Here is a 20,386-nt window from a genome sequence, read left to right as displayed (position 1 = left end):
AAATCAGGGAAATTCAATGGCTTATCAAGTTGTCAGGCAGAGCCTAAAAAAATCAGGCAATCCCTGGAAAATCAGGCATATTGGCATCTCTGGGTGAACGACTTGCTGGCAGAGAGCAATTATAGCAATAATAAACTGAAAACGAGCTTGCTGGCAGGAGCAACAATAATAATAAATGCGTTTCTTTTTCGTCTTCGGTCGTTTCGGTTTGCTGGCAGGAGTAACAATAATAATAAATGCGTTTCTTTTTCGTTTCTCTTTCGTTCTTCGTTCGAATGCGATTGGTGAATGCTGACTATGAAATTTTTTTAGCTTCAAACGACTGGGGGTTGAATGACTGGCAAACGAAGTGACTGGTCGACTGGTCGGACAGTCAATTGAGTTTGACGGACCAAGAGGCTCAACAGTCACAGTCATTTGACTAATGAAGATGAATAATGCCAACCCTGCGTAAGGCTGTCCCATCATTATTTTCTCCTCCGCATCAACAACTTCCAAATCAAAAACACATTGGACGAAATTCTACAACAATTATCTTAGTATCTGTTAAGAAAGAAGTAGAAAAGGTAATGTTTCAACCGAGAAATCCACGAAAGTTTATAAAAATCTTTGTAGCCGTTTTTCTCGGTTCGTTGTTTTTGTATATGGGACAGACTTGCCGGGCAGCGGCAGTATAGTACACGACCGTTTCCTGAGGAAGTAGTTCAATATTCCTAAATTTCTTCGTAAATTACGCTACTAAAACACCCAGCATCATCCTCCGGATTTAAAATTCTAAAAGATACACCGGAATACTTCAAGAAAAGATCTGAGGGAACCTGTAATTGTGCCTTTAAAACATAATGGACATTTTTTCTTTTCATTTTTGTTTGCTTGTTTCCGCACAACAACTCAATCAAATATTCACATAACTGTTTCCACTTGTTAGCCAATGATTAGAAATATACTTGTGGGCACTTTTTTTTAGCAAAAAGACGCATTCATTTAAGTTAAAAACAACATATTAAGTGAAATTCGTTTTTCCTCATTCAAAAACCATTGACGTGTGCCCAACAGACCTCAACAGACCTGCAAGAGCCATATACAGTGGTGTTCGAAATAATAGCAGCGCAAGTGAAGCGCATCGAATTATACTGCGTACTTGTATGAGTGTTGTCCTCTGCTAACATATGTTACGCACGTTGGTGTATTGATGAGTGATGAGTGCAACGCTCGACTATTTCGATGCACTACGCACTTGTTTACTTTATTCGGTTGCCATTTTGAAAACATATCGTTTTTGGGCTGTTCGAAAAAATAGCAGCACAGGTTACAAAGTGCACTAAATCGCTGCAGTTTTGAAGAAATTCATAATTTTCGATGTGAATTTGTTGTCGTAAGAAACATAAAGGTTCCATGATGAGTTTTGGTTGATTAGACATTACCAAAAATCTGCAATATTTCAGCAAAATGGGTCGCTCGAAACATTGTACGATCGAAGAACGAAATCACATCAAACGACTGATTGCAAGCGGAAAAACATATCGTGAAGTTCAGGAACTACTTAACTGTTCTGCGAAAAAGGTATACAATGCATTGCACTGGAAGGAAAAGGGTGAAACTCGTGGCAGAAAGCGAGCAACAGCTTCACGAACTGACCGGAAGATGATTCGGTTGGTGAAAATGCAACCACACATCTCATCAAGAGCACTGAAACAAGAGTTGGATCTTCCCATCAGTACTTCAACAGTAAGGAAACGTCTGATTGAAGCTGAATTGCAAGCTAGAAGCCCGAGGAAAGTTCCCCTACTAACTTCACGACATATTCATAACCGCTTGAACTTCGCCAACTCTCACGTCAATTGGCCCATCCAAAAATGGCGTAACATTTTGTGGACTGATGAAAGCAAAGTAGAGTTGTTTGGTTCCAGCGGTAGGCGAATGTTCGTCAGACGTCCTCCAGGTGCAGAATTCCAACCCCAGTACACCGTGAAAACGGTTAAACATGGTGGTGCCAAAATCATGGTGTGGGGATGTTTTTCGTACCACGGTGTTGGGCCCATCCATCGTATAGATGGTATCATGGACGCAGTTGGTTACGTGGAAATTCTGCAGAATATCATGCTACCATACGCAGAAGAGGAAATGCCCTTGAAATGGATCTTCCAACAGGACAATGACCCTAAACATACCAGCAGACGAGCAAAAGCGTGGTTCCGGGACAATAACATTGATGTGATGGATTGGCCGGCTCAATCGCCGGACCTCAATCCTATCGAAAATTTGTGGGGAGACATCAAAAAGGCAGTTTTCGAGGCAAAACCGACAAATGCAGAGCAACTATGGGTTGTAGTGCGCCGTGCATGGTCAGAAATACCTGTCATACGGTGCCAAAAGCTTGTGGACTCTATGTCACGCCGTTGCGCTGCAGTGATCAGAAATAACGGGTACACTACGAAGTATTGATGTCATAAATGACTTTCACATAGAGAAAGACTTGGTATGAATTCATTATTTGTTTTTAAAAAATATTTTATTTCTTGCTGCTATTATTTCGAACAGGGCAAAAATTATTTTTTTATTATTCTCAGCCTGCAATTGATATTCTGATCCTAAATCTTTTGTATTTTTAATGTACCACTAATATGCTTACTAAACCAAGAGAGAATTGAAATAAAAGTGACAATACAGAAAAATGCCTAAATCATTTAAACAATTTCCGAGCCGCTGCTATTATTTCGAACACCACTGTATGTGCTATGAAATTCAGCTTCTCGTCAACTTGTATTCCCAAGTATTTGACCTGGCGCACTCTTTCGATGGTCTATTGTCACTTCTATGGTGCGAATAGTTGAGAATTGTGCAACAAAACAGATTAACGCTGTGTTTCCAAGTTTTTTTTTAAGTAAACCGAGTGTAAGTACATTGTGAAAAATACTAATTTCATTAGCGTCATCTTCAAAATAATACGTGAGTTTTTGGTGCAAACATTTTATTACACAGATTTTCCATCCATCCATCCTTTCCAAACGATTCTATTTCATCTTAATGTTTTATCAGGAGATCAATATGATTACCATTTGATTCTTCGGATGGGTTGACATCTTACTGTTCAGTCAATAACGGGTTGAAAATGAAGCCCTGTAAAATTGGATCAACAAATGAAATTGAAAGAAACAATCTATTACCGAAATTTGTTTAAAAAAATATATAAATTAATATTTGTTTTGTATATGATAGATCTCATTGGTTGGTAAATAATAAGTTTAAACAAATCAGTTTTTATTTTGCTTGAGGGGATATAAAAAAAAATAGCAGCTACATTCAAAGTTCACTCACCTCATCTAGCAACTGCATCGGAATTGGGTCACCGTAATCGTACAACTCATCGGGGAAATTTACGGTGTATTTATCTGGATAACGCATCGCAACGTAACTCAACATCGCTACAATCAGCATTAAAACCTAGAAAAGCTGAATCATTTCCGATGGTGCCTACCACAATGTATGACAAGTTCATCTTACCAGCGAACACGTGTTCGTCATTTTTTTCACCAAACGCTCTGAACTTGAAAGATTCGGAATTGAAACTGAGCTGTGCAATGTAGATTTTTCGATAATGTGTATGCATTTGAGGGTAACGTAATGCGCATTATAGTCAATGCACATGTGGCTGGATTGAACCTTACGCTTATGCTTATGCTTATGCTTATGCTTATGATACATACACAGCCAGATCTTGTCAGCATCCCGGTGAGTAGTAAAAGTACATTTACTACCCATCTTTACTCGGCCGGGCCCACTGTGCAGTATTAGACGCAGAGACAACTGGATCACAGGGAAGAAGAAACGTGGACAACAGTACCATACGTTTCCATGATAAGATTTTTTTTACGTTGGGAGCTTATTTGCTAAAAGAAGTTACCTCCTGGATACCGGTCCTTAGTTGTTCCTCCTCAAATGGATGGAAATAAGGTTATTTCACACAGAAATTCAAAATTTTTGGCGGAATTTGATTTTTAGCTGTTTTTTTTTCAAAAGTTAAAATTCTTTGCTTAAATTTATTAAACTTGTGATGTAAAATTTTGAATTTCTGTGTACCTTATCTCTGGTCATTGACCTTGGATATAGCGCCATTGCTCGCTCTTGAAAAGAAACATTGATAGAACAGAAAAAAAAACACGTTATAAAAACCTCCATAAAATCCTTTGAAAAAAATTAACTTTTCAAAAGATTTTATGAATTTAAATGAAAACATCAATCTCATATACATACCTTTTGTTGAATAAATTTACTGTTAATTCTTAGATTCTGACATTGATTGAAATATCTTAGATGAAACAAATTGTCGAATTCAATGACCTAACCGAAAAAAATAATTAAATTATTAGGAAAACATTTAATTTCGAAAACTTTATTTTCTTCCCTTTCATCATGATAAAATTATTATTCAGCAAGCCTTGACTTCTCCTCGCCTGATTGCAAAAGAATGAACGAGCATACCAACATAGCTCAACAGCAGATTCTGTGATATTTTTTCAATTTGTCTATAAATGTTTTGTTCGGCAAACGGATACAAACTGATTTCATTGGAATACTCAGTTATATAGTGTGAAAAAAAAACTGAATAAGATTATTAATGATTAAAAACATATCACTTAGCTTTGTTTCCTGTGTGGTTGAGCGCTGGGGCCAACATTTGATTTTTGCTCCGTTCCGGTCCGTTCAGCAAGCAGATTAGAGGAACGGATGAGACAGTAAGGGGAACACATGAAACACGAATAGAAGTTTTATATTTTCAACATTTCCCAACTTCCCCAACACTTGTTCACTTTCACTATTTCACAGGTAAAACACAAATATTCGGGGATTTGTCAGATATTTGGCCTTGCGGATGAGATTCCAAAACCATAATACTTTTCACACCCCTGAAAATTTCAACTCAAACGTTTTCCGCACAATGTATTCTTTTTCTAGTTCCGTCGGATGGTTGCCTTTATTTGGAGTTTCACTTGAATTTCAATTGAAAGTTAAATTTTATATGAATTTATATAGACGAAATCGCGGAAATTTTTTACGGACGAAAAAAAACGCATGCGTTGCAATCAAGTCAACGCCTACTCCTCCTAAGAATATTATTAGTTCGTTAAAAAAACAAAACTCTAACTACAAGCAAATTTAAAAACGACTGCACTCAAAACCAGTTCATTTACAATGTTCCTGCATGGAGGTACACAATAATAATAAAAAAGCTGTATAGCTACCGAAAATATTACTCAATAAGTTCAAAAGCTAGCTACTACTTTTTTTTATCTTCCACTTACTATAAACAGCATTACACAAAATGTTATACGATTAAACATGTTTTTTTAATCTATAATTTTTAACAAGAAAGGTGAATAACGTTGTATGTAAATGTAATGGTAATGTACAATTTCACAATAATGGATTAAATAATTGCCAACACAAACTAACTAAGTACATTGACACCGATAATACTAAATGAAATTTTAATTTGACTATCAGAGAGAAGAATGTTCTTGCTATTTTGATTTTACATATTAACTAGAGTAGGAATAAAACAAAAAAGATAATTAGTGAATGTTTCTATATCAATTCTAGATCAATCAATTTTTCTCAAGATAAAACTGAAAAAAGTCATTTGGGTAAATTTGAATAATGGAAATAGCATTTCTTCTTAGAGTCTCTAAATTAGTTTTCTAAAAAAAACTCATTCACTTTTTAGTTTTTTCACGATATCTTTTCTACAACTTGTTGTTACGCTTCAACGATCTGCGCCACAGTGCTAATAAAATTATGAGTTTTCATCAAAAACATTATTATAATAATAGACTGTTGTAGTTCCAATCAGATTTTGTTATTCTATGTTCGGTAGTTTTCGTATCCAATCAGCATAACCACTTTGTTTAAGTTTCTCGGACCATAGTTTAAAGTGAGAAAAAAAAATTGGACCTTCTTATGAAAACTTTTTGATGTATGAATACTTTCGTGTAAAATTGGCACCTATGCTACAGAATTGCTCGATTCAAATTGAACGAAAACGTAACAAAGTAGTTGAACGTGGTTGAACTTTCAAAAAGGCTCTACATTTTGTTAGTTAGGATCCGAACCGAAAGTTATTAGGTCAACTGCAAATGATTTTCTGCTTTCACATAAAGTTTTGCAGAAAAGTACTTTGCTCAAATTATGATAATAAATAATTATGGTAATAAAAAAAAAAAAAAAAAAAAAAAAAAACTGAATACTTATCTTTTGATGTTCAACACATCCATGAGATGTGTTTCAAAATCCAGTTTGGAAGAAATCATCAGTCCAATAGCGGGGGATAGCCTATCGCAGAACTTACATAATTTTAATAAACTAGCGCCACTTTTTCCACGAATTTTTGTGAAACTTTCCGGAACCAATTCACGTCATCATGAGATCACTGAAGAGCCTTCGCTAGCTACGACACGAACTTTTTCTTATAAGCGCCATCTCTTTTCATTTTTTTTTCCAATAAAATGTCAAAATAAAACGTGGCGTCTGCCGAGAAAAACAAAAATGCAAAAACACATAATCAAAAAAAAACTTAATTGCACCGATCACACGATATTTTATTTTATAATTTCACAATGAGAACAACGAGAAACATTTCATTTATCGATTAAACAAGAAATTGATATTTAAACGCGACTGGAACACGCTTAAATCCATTTTAAAACTTTGTTGAAAACACTCGCGTCGCTTCACTTGTCTTTTCATCTCTCCAGTCGTGGCTGGATTGAACCTTACATATAAAAAGTGTCATTGTTATGCGTAATCATTGGTTAGGAACAGAAACTGTCTTTGTTTTAACGTAAAATTTTTGTACACTTGTGTTTATTTATTGGTCTTAAAAAAAGTTCTCGTCAAAGAAACGTTAAGTTTCACTGAGATGTTTTATGTCTGTGTTCGTTTTGAAAAAAAAATCTGTTTTGAAGTTTAAGCTAATCAAACACTACTATTTTGATGAAAGTGTTGCTCAATCTAACTCATTGAGTCTTAAGCTTATATACCCGTAGAGGAGGTTGCAAAAATCTAATGCCTATTTAGCAAATCTCCGTGCCGAAAATGAGCTGAAAAGTGTACTGTTCCAAAGATGATATGATTGGAAAAACACTGCAGGTATAAATGCTCGAGCTCCCAAGCAAAAAGATGCATGACCACTACATCCATGCGAAACAAGAAAAACATTTTATGAAATTTTCATCCTATTGGATAATTCATAAAAATGCTGGATGATTGTTTCCATCCTGCTTTGTCTTGTGATATGTATTATTTGGTTTCTTTCAGACATACCTGTATGCAATGCGGTTTCGCCGGGAGGACAATGCCAGCTTGCTAATGCCGGTTTGGCATAGAATTTTGTACCGATAATTCCACCTCCAAGGAAGTTCATTATTGGTGTAGCATCTGATTGTTGGGTGTAGTTGATTTTTAATTGTTACATCAACTTTTTATCATGAGTTTAACATTTGAGACCCTCAGGAGTGAAAAAGTCATTTATTTTGAGAAAAGTATACCTAACGATTCTCCATACCTCAAGATATGTGCAAAATTTTTATTGTTTTTTCTTACTTTTCCGATTGTATTGAAACTGCTCAAATTGGGAAATTATTTAGGTAGATATATGAAAAATCTAGTACAGTTAGATAAATTTTAAGTGCCTTTACTCGACATTATCATTTGGATACTTCAATTTCTCTGATCTTAAGCGCTTCATTTGAAAACGGGTGGATGCGAATAAAACAAGGAATTCATATTTTTTCTCGTATTAGGGTAAGTGTACCTAAGACAACGGCTTAAGGAAGCTTTTTTCATTAATTCAATGGAATTGCCTTGCATGTTGATTTGAAACTGATATTTATTCATTAAACTTTATTTCGAATACTGTTTTATGAAACTATGTAGGAAATAAATCAATCCATTACGTACTTTTGTGTCAATTAATGATTTATTTTTCTCATTCAAGTTCCTCCATTGTCGTACCAGGTCCCTAATTCCGTCGTACAAGGCACAAGGAGACCGGAATTGTCTCAATTTATTCCACCCTCTTCAGAAATACATTTAAAATTTTGCGGTTGCGGTTCATGCAATTAGCATCAGCTTACATCGAACGGATCAACCGCGCAGGATAACAGCAGAAGTTCTCTCGAGTAACCAGTCGCAATAAGCTATGAAACTAGGATAGCTTTATTCTTAACAGGTCTACCATTGCTTGGCTAATGCATCTGCAGGCAGCAAAGTATTATACCTTCTATTCAACTCTACCGAAATTGTCTCAAACTATTCCTCCCTCATGAGGGATAGATTTGAAATTTTGCGGTTGCGGTTCATACAAATGCGATTATTTACTTCGCACGGATCAACCGCGAAGGATAACTGCAAAGTTCGAATGAGATCTAAGTCGCAATAAAATGGACTTGCCAAGAAATCCCAAGGTAGCGTTTTTGCAGCTAGGTACCATTGCTTGGCTAAGGCAATTGCAGGCAGCACAATATTAGACCTTACAAATTGAATTCACCCTGTAAATGTATTTTGTACCAACACACTCTCCAGCGGACTGGGCTGCCATGATCCAGGATTTGTCTGTAAAATAAAATTTTATAACATTCAAACAGACATTTTTCACAAATTACATGGCACAAATTTACACAGTAACTGCATATATTTAAAGAACATCAACATTTTTAATAGTACTTAATGTTTTTCTACGCAATGAGACTGAATAGTAAGACATTTGAGAAGAGGCAGAATCACACTTGAGTTTTGTCAACATGTGTATTCTTATGCATGTGAGAACCCTGGCAAAGGATATCGACACAAAGCAACTCCACGTTGATTCGTGTAATGCGCATTAGACTGGTTCAGCTCATCTATTCAGGTTTTTTTGCGAGCGATAAAAGTTTTTGCAAAAATGTTTTTTTTTTCGGAAATTGACGCTTTAATATTCTAACATTCTGTTGTTAGGGTTCAAATTTTTGGGAAATGACGTAGAGTAATCCAACTGAAATTAAACTTTTCGTCTTTTTTCATTCAAATTGTAATAAGTCAAAAACGACATCTTTTGTTGAAAATTCACTGAGAATTTATAAAAATGCAGCAAACATGAGTCAAGTATTAAAACTTATATGGTAGAAATCAGAATATAAGCGGGTTTGATTTTGTTGAATTTTGAACGACTATATTTACAAAAAATCATATCTACCGATTTTTTTTATCCAAACTTGTATTGAGATCCAAATCAGAGACTCATGAACTCTTATTTCAAAGTTAAAATGATCCGTTCATCCAAATTCTCTTGTCATTTTGAGCTTCAACGGGAGTTTTTTGTATCGATTTTCCATGCATCGTCAAAATTCAATAGAAATCGAGGTTATCGGTCCAGGAATTGATTTTTTTTCCTCGAGTTGATACCCATTTAGAGAATTTCTGAAAACTGGAGAAGTTTTAGTTTTAGTTTTCAAGGATCTCTCAGTGACCATTCAGTAGAGCAAAGCGTTTGCTCGTAAGTGCGATATTGCAGTTTGAATGCAAGAAGCTTAAAAAGTCTAATTTTCAGATAATTGATGTATCTCAAGTTTCAAACACTTGAGAAAGGTTTAGAGTCATCAGATAATAGAACCAAAAATAATCAAATATTAAAAAATGAAATAATTTTGAAGAAACAATTTCATTGGAGTTGAACGTTAGAAATGTGTAAAGTTGGAGATATTCTTGCGTGCACTCAAACGTTTATTAAATTATGCACGAAACCGTTAGTAAATAATTTGTAAAACACCAACCACTAAGCTAAAAAATCCATTAATTCTTTGTTCATTTGAAACCATGTATTATAAGCAATGCTGAATACATTCAAGTAATTTATCAATATAAATAGACTTTTTGCACTTATCTCCCAGCGCACCAAGTTCCTAGTTTCAAAATAAACAAAACTACTGTATTGTGGTGTGATTACTTGGAAATTCATTATGTTCATTCTCTATGAGTCCGACTGTGTTCAGCAAAAAATAGTAAAAATGAACCGGTCTAGTTCCAATTCTTGCAAAACGGTTTCCTATTCCTGCACGGAAAATAAAAAAAAGGTAAAATTTACCTTTTTGCGAGGTGAATTTTTTCCACCCCTCTTTCGAGGTAAATTTTACCTTTTTTTCATTCACCTAGCAAAAAAGTAAATTACACCTTTTTTCAATTCACCTAGCAAAAAGGTATATTTTACCTTTTTCGCATTCACCTAGCAAAATAGTAAATAATACCGTTTTCCCATTTACTGATTTAAAAGGTAAATGCTGGTTGGTTTGATTGGTTTCTTCAATAAGAATTAAAAAAATACAAAATTCTATCAAAAATTATATTTATTGGAGATAAATGGGGACTGGTAATTCGGCTTCGCGTTCTTCCGAGCCGCCATGGCCGCTGAATACTCCTGCGTTGCGTACATTCATGACCTCCTCTGTTCGGCTAATCCGGTCAGGTTCGGCAGGCATTTCCGGCTGGAGGATGACGTGGAATACACCTTTAAGCTCTATGGGTCGATCTGAAACAAAAGCAATGTATTATGACGAGAACCAGCACAACAAAATGATATCTAAGAAAACACTTACCATTCTATTCCGATTTTCACATATTAGGGTAAGTGAGCCCTATTTTGGCATGGTCCATTTCTTGGCATGCCAACATGTCTTTTCATGTTTTTCAGGTCCAAATTGAGCTTAAAAAATTTTGAATATATTTTCATTGCGAAGAGAATAATTTGTTTCAAATCTGTGCATACCGAATTTTTTTGATTGTTTGTACTTTAATAAAGAAGCTAATTTTTTTCGATCTGCATCCGAAGAAATTATGTTGGAAATCACCGTATGAAAATCAGATGAACTCACCTTTCTAGTGCAACTGCTAAATTCGCATGCGATTTCAAACGCAGACATTCATTTGAAAAATTTGCAATAAATACTCATGCTCACAGTTAAACTCGGCAAATAATCAAAAAATACTAGAAAGACTAAAGAGTGAATATTTATTTAGGTTTTGATTAAAAATTTAAAACTAATTTTGTTCCTTTTCTTGGCATGCAACTTCAATCGAAATACACCACCAGTGTTGGAAGCTGGTAAAAATACATGTTCATTATAGAGGTATTTTTGGGCTGATGTTTTCCCTTAAAATTCATTTAAAACTACGCACAAATGTTTTCATATTAATTGGGTTGTATGATAAGACCGTTTCTATCAACTTAAGCTTCGAAATAAGTTGGAGAACATAAGTGATTCGACTAACTAAAAGTCAGATCCGTGCATTGAAAATGCAAAAATCGCTATTTGGGATCCATGAATCGAAGGTACATTGGTATGCGTGCGAACAGCATTTGCATTTCAGTCTGCCGAGCAAAAGCCACGTGGTCTCCTACAGAACACAGTGGTTCGAAATATTAAAAAAAACTGAATTAAATTAAGCTTCTCACAAGACTTAAGATGTTTTTCTCATCTAAAAATTGTTAGATCGATGGCAATTTATGACTTTAGTATATAAAATACATAATTAATTGAGCTTTGGAATCGTTTTCTATTGCTTGGGAACCATATACTTACTCAGATTAATTTTTTTAGATATTTGTTCTAATTTTTTCATGGAAACAGAAGTTGGAAGTTCAGGAAAATATCGTTTGCTTTCCAATTATTCCTTAAAATATTTGATGTGAGTCGAATTAAAAAAAATGTTTTAGCAAGGTTTACATTCTAACATCTATTTGGCGTGTCAAACCACTGCGACACAAATCCTGGGCAGTCGAGATGGCTCTTGCTAGAAGCTCATAATCTCAGCTAACAAATTCAAAAGGGCAAAATTTTAAAATACCATTAAAGGAATTTTTCAATTTCTTACTTTATGAAGCCAAACTCCACAATATGAAGACAGTTATTTGGTAGTGAAAATAACCCTATGTGTCGCAATCGCATTGCGGAATTTCTGGACTTCCGACTTTTTGAAATGAAAGCTTATTTTGTGCTTCCCTTTCAACCAAATTTCATCAATGTTTTCAAAGGCCTTTTTGTTGTATGAGTGGCGCCCGGTTTTCCATCGTCGCATAGAACTTTACGCTCAGCTGACGTCATTCTGTCAGTGGCCTTATATTCAGAATAGCCAACGATTCTGTTAACTGTCTATTGAGTATTGTTGGTAAAGATCTATTGCACTTTGCTGGTGGCCAAGAATCGGATCATCGAAACGGCAAACAATTGGTACGGCGGCCAAGTAATTGGAGCACCGCAGTGAGTACTTTGCATGCATTTTACTCACATTTATGAAAGTTCCATAGAGAAAACATATTTTTGTTGAACTCTAAGCAAGTTAGCAGGTAAATTCTTCAAAGGATGTTATATGGTGCACTCAACAGGAAGGTAGGAATGTCGAAAAAAAGGGCAAACCATGCCTTAGGTGCCAAGGTCGGGTACATTTACCCTATGCACAAAGCAAAACTTGTTCCTGAATGACAAAACAGCTTAACCTCAATAAACGGGTTCGGCGAATAGTCACTTTTTTTTCAAGAAGAATTGTACCGTTTTGTTTAGCTCAATCCAGGTCAACTTCACCTCGCTACGAGGTAAGTTTTACCTTATTTGGTTTTACCTTTTTTTCTAGGTGAATTATACTTTTTTATTCAGCTCAATCCAGGTCAACTTCACCTCGCTACGAGGTAAGATTTACCTTTTTTGGATTCACCTTTTTCCTCGGTGAATTGTACCTTTTTTCCAACCTCGATTCAGGTAAATTTTACCTCGCTGTGAGGTGAGTTTCACCTCGAAGAGGTAGAAGCTACCTTTTTGGCTTTCACGATCGTTTACCTTGGCTATCTCGGTAAATTTTACCTTTTTATTATTTTCCGTGTGTCGCAAAATTACGACGAATTATGGGGCCCGAGCGATTTGATTTCAATCGAATATTGACAAATTTATATAGTTCAGATTAGTTTGAAATCATTTTTCTAATTTTATTTCAACACTTTTCTGTCGAACTTTATGATTTTGATCGTTATATGCATTGACAGGAAGCGATAAAATAAAGAAACACGTTGGGGGGATCACTAAGTTTGTTTTACAATATGGCGGAGTGCATAAATAATTCAATTCACTTCGCGATTTCAATATCAAATAAATTAAGAAATAGTTTTAAAAGTGACAAATTTGTGATAGAAAATAAATTCACAAGCTTAAGTTTATCATGTGAAGTAGCCAATTAAAGTGGAAAGTGATTTTTCGGCTCTAAAACATGCATTCTTGAATTGCGACGCATCAGAGGGATACGACGGAGGAGGGTACACCTACCCTATATATGACCCATTCTAAGCGTCCCTCAATTGGAGAACCGATTTTTATTCTTCATTATCCAAATATAAATTACACAGCGTTAGAAAGGTTATTTCTTGAGTGTCATTTTCCATTAAAAGATTTTCAGCTACCTTTTTCTAGAATTGAGTATGTTAACGTTGAAATTTAAAAATTTTAGTATGAAATTAAATTGATTTTTGCAAATATTCTTTATTTATAACATAACTTTGTCAAAAATCTAGCTATGTCAAAACAAATAACTGCAAAATGACGGTAGAAAAGCCATCTTTTAAGCATGATATAAGATAAATAACAGTTACTGCAAGTTTACGCTCTAGAATCGTTGATAAAGGTATCTATTTTTAAGCGTTGTGACGTCACGAAAATTCTACTGTTTTTAAATTTATGATTTACTGAAATTTCACATATTGTCGAAAATTGGAGGTCTCTTCAAAATTTTTGAGTGGAATTTAATGCAATTTTTAGATTGAAAATCGGTTTAGAATGTTGTGAGTTGCACCCGGGTAAAGAATGCGTTGTGACGTCACGAAAATTTATTTACTTTTTTTCGAAAACGTTCAAGACTTTTTACTTTAACGCGATGATAGTATTTCTTCAATACAAGTTCAACACAACAATGTGCTTCAAAAAACGAATTCTATTATCAAGTTTTTCAAGAAACTATTTTTTTGCATTAACTTAGTTGTTTTTAAACATTTCTAATAAAACATTTAAAACAGCGCTTAAAAACGTTTGATTCAAGAATAAACAAACTATCAAACAAATGAAATCCTCATCGATTTTGTAAAAGAATATTTGTGAAACATACAGCAGATAGTTATCTGTGATTTGAATAAAAATCTTGTTAAAGATCAAGTTCTTCATATATCTACATATGTTAGAATGAAAAACACCGCTAGTAGCTTCTATTTCTTTCTGGCATTATGTTCAAACAAAATAAGTTCCATGATATAAATTTAACGAGATTTAAAAAATCTGGTAAACTGGAAAACTTAATAGATTAACTTTTTTATAAAAAAATTCATAAGATTTTCATAGAAAATAAATTAATAAAATTAATTAAATTATTTTAATAGAAAACTGCTTTTATTGAAATTTCCACTTCAAAGAATGTCACTAGAAAATCTAAATCGAACCCCGTGTCCACATAAAATCTCACAAAAGAGACTTTGAACTGAATTACAAAATTTAATAAATTCAAATTTGTACTAGCAAATTTGGGTCAGATTATTCTAAGGGAAGGGGTCGCGCAACGCACCTGAAATTTGTATGGAATTATGTAGATTTTTTTCGGCATGATAAAAAAAACCGTTTTTTGTCAATAATTTAGGTCTTTATCAACCAATTTTTCTTTTAATTTGTGTATTTTAAAGCTTTGATTATGACAATATTTCATCTGAGGAACGCGTTTCGATTAGAGTTATAATAAAAAAAGCTATAACGTTCAAAATTAGCGTCGATTGACGATCATTCATGTATTTTTTGTATTTGACCCATCAGAAGCTAATTTTTGAAACTCAAAAACCTTTTTAACTAAACCATTGTCGAAATGGGATCTTGAGATAAACTATTTGTCATAATAAAAGTTTTGTGAATGACTATAATTTAAATAAACCAGCCGATAGGGACTTCAGAAATTGGTGCATAACTTGGTTTTAATGTCCTTCCAAACCCAATTTCTCTTAATTCCATGCAAATTTTAGGCTCATTGTGCCCTCTATTTCCGTGGGCCAATCCCCAAATTTGGCACTGGACTTTGTGTTAGGCCTAGGATCTATTAAAGCTTGCAACTTATAAGATTTTCATTAGATGGCTGATTTAGGCACTCTAGTGTCGATTAACTATCATGGAAAGATCGAAGGCTTTGAAATTATCATTTATTTTTCTTTTCCTTTGCAATTAAAGATTAAAAAGATTCCGAAATACATTTCAACGCATTTACGAATAAATATTTCCTAGTTTTAGTTTTGTCCTAAATAATATTCATATGATCGCATAAAAAAACTTCGAATAACCTTATCTGCTCATATGGGCCTTTGAGATTGAGAATTTTTGGGAATAAATTGATCGATTTCATCACTAAATCACATTATTTATTAAGTTTTTAAGCATTTTAAGTAAACCAAGCATTCATTTTAAGATTATACTTTGATTTATTTCATGTAGCTAACCATCAAATTTCGTGACGTCACAACGCTTTGCAAAACCCTGCTTTAAAAAAATGGTGCGTTGTGACGTCACGAAACTGAATCGCTCTAATATAAATTGAAATCAAAATTTGAAAAAGTCAAAAACAGGTATTTGTTGGTTGTAATGAATCGATACTTTCCTGAAATTTTCATAAAATTTGATCAAATAGAAGAGCAGAAAATTGCGGCGTTGTAAAAAAAACTGAAAAGTGGGAAAAGAGGCGCGTTGTGACGTCACGATTCCTTTTGCTTATATTTTGTTAACTATTTATTCTATACAAATACTTTTGCTTTCAAATTGTAGAGAATTGAATTTTGACCTCATAATGTACAATTTTTAACAATGTGCGATATGACCTGTAAAACTTACATACAATATACCAAAAAATTGTTTTGCAAACGTTGTGACGTCATGCTGGAATGGGTCATATATTTAACATTTCCAACTGACCGTTGATATTTGCTTTATCTACAATTTTTTTTTCCTAACCATCGAAAACCAAAAAAAATATCGAACACTCAGCTAAAATGTCCATCGTGCAACCTCGAAAGCTAATCAGAGCCCTTATTGTTCCTCCCGTTTGCTATTCGTTTCAGTGCACGGAATTGATTGCTTCAAATGCGTCTCGATGAATGGTGCGAATAAGGCGTGCGACGACCCGTTCCACAACAACTTTTCGACGGCCATCCTGGAATCGCCGTGCATGGGCGGCCGGAAGGGACGGGATGGCTTGTTTCCGGCCACATCCTGCATCAAAATAGCCGGTTACTACGGTGAGTACCAACCTACCTCGAATTGGGGACAACCAACACGAACACGTGCTGATTCAGTACTTCCGAATCAACGTTCACTGTAAATGGGCATCGGTGAGCAGGGGGATTAATTTTGTTTTCAATGGACGAACCATTCGTTGCCAACAATTGGCGTGAAAATTGGCAATTCAAAGCTTTCCATTCAGTGAGTGTAGTTGAGCTTTAGAGAACTTTTTTTTTAAATTTCAATAACAATACATTCATGATTAAAATAGACGGGATTAGAATTAGTGTTCTATAACTTATCGTGTTAGGCATTGCAAAAACTCTTATTGGGATTATTGTCGTTCAAATTCCATTGAATAGATATTATACCTAATACTAAAGTTAACTTGAAACTCGAAATGAAGCTTTTCCCAATAATACAATGAATAATGATTATTGTTTTCAAATGAAACTACTCGTTCTCCAGTTCACCATTTCGGACTCAAAAATATCATTATTCATTTTCGTTGTTATTGTCCACTCGGTCTCAACAGCAGCACCATGGTGGAAACAAAACAAGATAACCCGGAAAGTATGTTAGCCGAATCATTGATTTTACAGACAAGGACATGCCGGCAAAATGACTTATGCTACTCTCCCTTGCATACAGCTGTCAGCTTCAATCAGGTTGCACATCCAGGGATGCAAAATGTGTCGTGTTTACGATCTGAACTTTATTCTGATATTTTTATTTTGGGCGTCCTAAACACAACTATCGAACTTCTTATCATACTAAAGTCTGTTTCACATAGAATCTGGTCAGATAAAATAGATCTTTTCTCCGCAACAAAAGTAAAAATGTCATATTGTAGCGTTTTTATTGCACTTTAAGGAAAAAAAAATACATAAAAATCATTCGTCAGCTTTTCGGATGAATTTTCGAACTTTTTTGTGATACCACCCATTATTTTCAGCACAGTACTGCTGGTATCCCCATTCGCCATCTTGTTCCACCACTTTTCCATTTGAGCGGGTTTTTTCAAGGTTCTGCCACATTTCTTCGGTTTGCCCTCAACTATTGCCCAATATTTCTCGATGGGATGAAAATCCGGACAGTTTGGTGGATTGATACTTTTTTCAACCAAATCGATCTTGTTCTCCTTATACCAGTCTACGACATCCCGGCTGTAGTGGCAGCTTGCCAGGTCCGGCCAGAACTTCACCGGACCTTTGTGGGACCGAATGAATGGCAAAACGGCGTTGTTTACCTCAGTCCAGACGATGCTAGCGATCCTTCAATTTTGGATTCCCATCTGAACTCAGCGGCCGCGATAGCGGATTCTTTACGACCCAACGATCAGCACATCCTGCTCGGCGATTATAATCAGCCTCTACTCAGTTGGATAAAAAATTCCGCAAATTTTGCCTATCCAGACCCCGCGGTTTCATCATTTACAACTTGCTCTTCCACTCTATTAGACGGGATGGATCTTTTGGGTAATCGGCAGATGAACCTTGTCACCAACTCTCGTGGCCGCATCCTTGACTTGGTTTTTATCAATGAATTCGCTGCAGAAAGTTGCAGCGTTTCGACCGCCATGGAACCATTGATAGAAGCAGATCTTCATCACCCACCGTTATTGATTGCGTCAACCTACACTGGAACCACACCGTTTGATAGCGCAACTGACACATGTTCATTGAATTTTTATAGAGCTGATTTTGCACAAATATCCCAAATATTGTTATGCACCAATTGGTCGTTCATCGAGAATGTCACTGACGTAGATCAGGCTGTGGACTTTTTTACCTCTACGTTACACGAGTCATTTCGAGATCACGTCCCATTGAAGCGTCCTCTACGTAAACCACCTTGGTCTAATGCACATTTGCGTACGCTGAAACGCAGAAGAGCTGCTGCTATAAGACGCTTGTCGCGTGATAAAAATCCATTCAATAAACGCAGGTTTGGTATTGCAAGCAATGAGTACAAACGCTACAATCGACTCCGATACTCCCAACACGTTGAGCGCATGCAAATTATGTTGAAGCACAACCCGAAACGTTTTTGGTCTTTTGTCAAGGAGAAGCGAAAGGAAACCGGGTTCCCATCGGAGATGTTTTTAGGCGAGCATAAATCGTCTAGTTTGGAACAGACGTGTAATCTTTTTGCTGAACATTTCGCCAGCGTTTTCAGTACCGTCAAACGGGGCAACATGCAAAAGCTGGGTTAGATGCAACATTTGTATACTACAGCACTAATTCAATTTTTATTTCATTATACTGTAATAAAGTTATCATTGAATGATAACAAATTGATGATGATATAGTTTTTAACATCGTGAAAGAGTTTTTTATAGTTTTTGATTGTCATAAAAAATTTAAAAAATCGAGCAATAAATGTACAAATTTTTACATTTTTCGATGCCGTAAAAAACTTTACCTGGTATGACGGATTGGTTTAATGATATCACCTACAAACTTTATATTGCTTTCATAATCCTATACCAACACTGTTGGTGTATAAATATTTTACGGACAATCACCAAATTTTTTTTAACAAATATTTTTGTTACTCAGTTAGCTGTCTGGGGCAAAATGCAACAAAATGCAAATCAGAACTAAATGGCATAAATCGCGTTTCCATGTGCTGGGATGTGATTGTTGTGCATTATGCGTTTGTTAACATTATAATTTCATCCTGGGCTTGTGATATAGCTCAGTTGGCAAGTCTGTTGTCTCCTGAGCCGATGTCCACGAGTTCGAGCCCAAGAGTAAACATCGAACACAGTTGTACCGGATAAGTTTTTCAATAACGATCCGCCAACTGTAACGTTGATAAAGTCGCGAATGCCATAAAGATGGTAAAACGACTATAATCGAAACAAAAAAAAAAAAAAAAAAAAAAAATTTCATCCATCCTAAGAAATATTTTCATGATTTAAGCTAAAAGAATATTTTGAAGTATTTTTTACCCCTAAATGTATGCAGCAGATTAACACTTTTTTCTTAAAAAAATTTTTGACAGAAAAAATGTAAAATTTCATTTGAACAAAACCAAAAATTACTGCAACTGGTGCTTTATGCATTATGACATCACAAATGTATCAAAAACTATAAATTTTCAAGCGTTTTCGTTTGATTTTGCATTAATTACTGAGTTTGTTGCAACTTAGCCCTTTTTCTTAGTAGGGTGAAAATCGCATGTTTTTGTAAATTTAAAAATAACTGGTAAAACAAATAATTTTTCTGACTACGCCAGTTTGGTGTCCCATCAACCTTAAAACTTTTCAAGTACACGAGGTATGATTATCTGTAAGCATTAAGATTTTAGAAGCCATTGAAGTTGAAAATTGTTGCATGTTGCCCCAGTTGACGGTACTTCGCATGCCTCGTCTACTAAAATCGCAAGAGCCCTGCGGTACGTTCCTAGCAACATGCTCAATCTAACGGGTATTATTTTCTCGGAGGATGAAGTTAAAGCAGCGATATCAAAGCTAAAACCGTCTTCAGCTGTAGGACCTGATGGAATTCCGTCTAATATTTTGAAAAATTGTGTTGAGGCTATGTTGAAGCCACTGTCAGCTATCTTCAACCTGTCCATTCGCACTGGTAATTTCCAAGTTCTTGGAAGAAGTCGTTTATGTTCCCGGTTCACAAGAAAAGTAATAAGCACGACATAACGAATTACAGGGGAATCACTTCCCTCTGTGCCTGTTCTAAGGTGATGGAAATCCTGGTGTCACAGAGACTTTTTAATGCCGCTAAGTCGTACATTTCTGTCGATCAACACGGGTTTTACCCGGGACGTTCGACGAACACAAACTTGTTGGAGTTCACTTCATTCTGCATTCGCACTATGGAAAAAGGTGGTCAAGTTGACACAGTGTATACTGATCTTAAGGCTGCCTTTGATCGTATTGACAATCGTTTGCTCCTCGCAAAACTACGACATCTCGGACTCGGAGAAGGACTCATTCTCTGGTTTGAATCGTTCTTGACGAATCGTTCTCTTACTGTCCGTCTCGGAAATGCCGAGTCCCATGTGTTCCAGAATAACTCAGGAGTACCACAAGGAAGCAACATCGGACCTCT

The 20,386-nt window shown here is 35.3% G+C and overlaps 1 protein-coding gene and 1 long non-coding RNA gene across 2 annotated transcripts in view; one reads left to right on the top strand and one right to left on the bottom strand.

Annotated features, from left to right (window-relative positions):
* The window catches only part of LOC129755658 (uncharacterized), a 105,583-nt gene that overhangs the window by 59,982 nt on the left and 25,215 nt on the right, over positions 1-20,386 (top strand). The window contains exon 3 of the mRNA XM_055752272.1: positions 16,151-16,327. Within this exon, the coding sequence (XP_055608247.1) occupies positions 16,151-16,327 (177 nt within the window). The remainder of the gene's footprint in view (positions 1-16,150; positions 16,328-20,386) is intronic.
* LOC129755661 (uncharacterized) lies at positions 3,005-3,590 on the bottom strand. The gene is made up of 3 exons (XR_008739299.1): positions 3,505-3,590; positions 3,319-3,444; positions 3,005-3,120 (listed from the first exon to the last, which is right to left on the bottom strand). It is a non-coding gene; the product is annotated as an uncharacterized LOC129755661 (long non-coding RNA).

The sequence above is a fragment of the Uranotaenia lowii genome, chromosome 3 (genome assembly GCF_029784155.1).
Source record: "Uranotaenia lowii strain MFRU-FL chromosome 3, ASM2978415v1, whole genome shotgun sequence".
NCBI classification, from domain to species: domain Eukaryota; kingdom Metazoa; phylum Arthropoda; class Insecta; order Diptera; family Culicidae; genus Uranotaenia; species Uranotaenia lowii.
The sequence above is the reverse complement of the archived record's forward strand: the minus strand, read 5'-3'. Positions and strand labels throughout refer to the sequence as shown.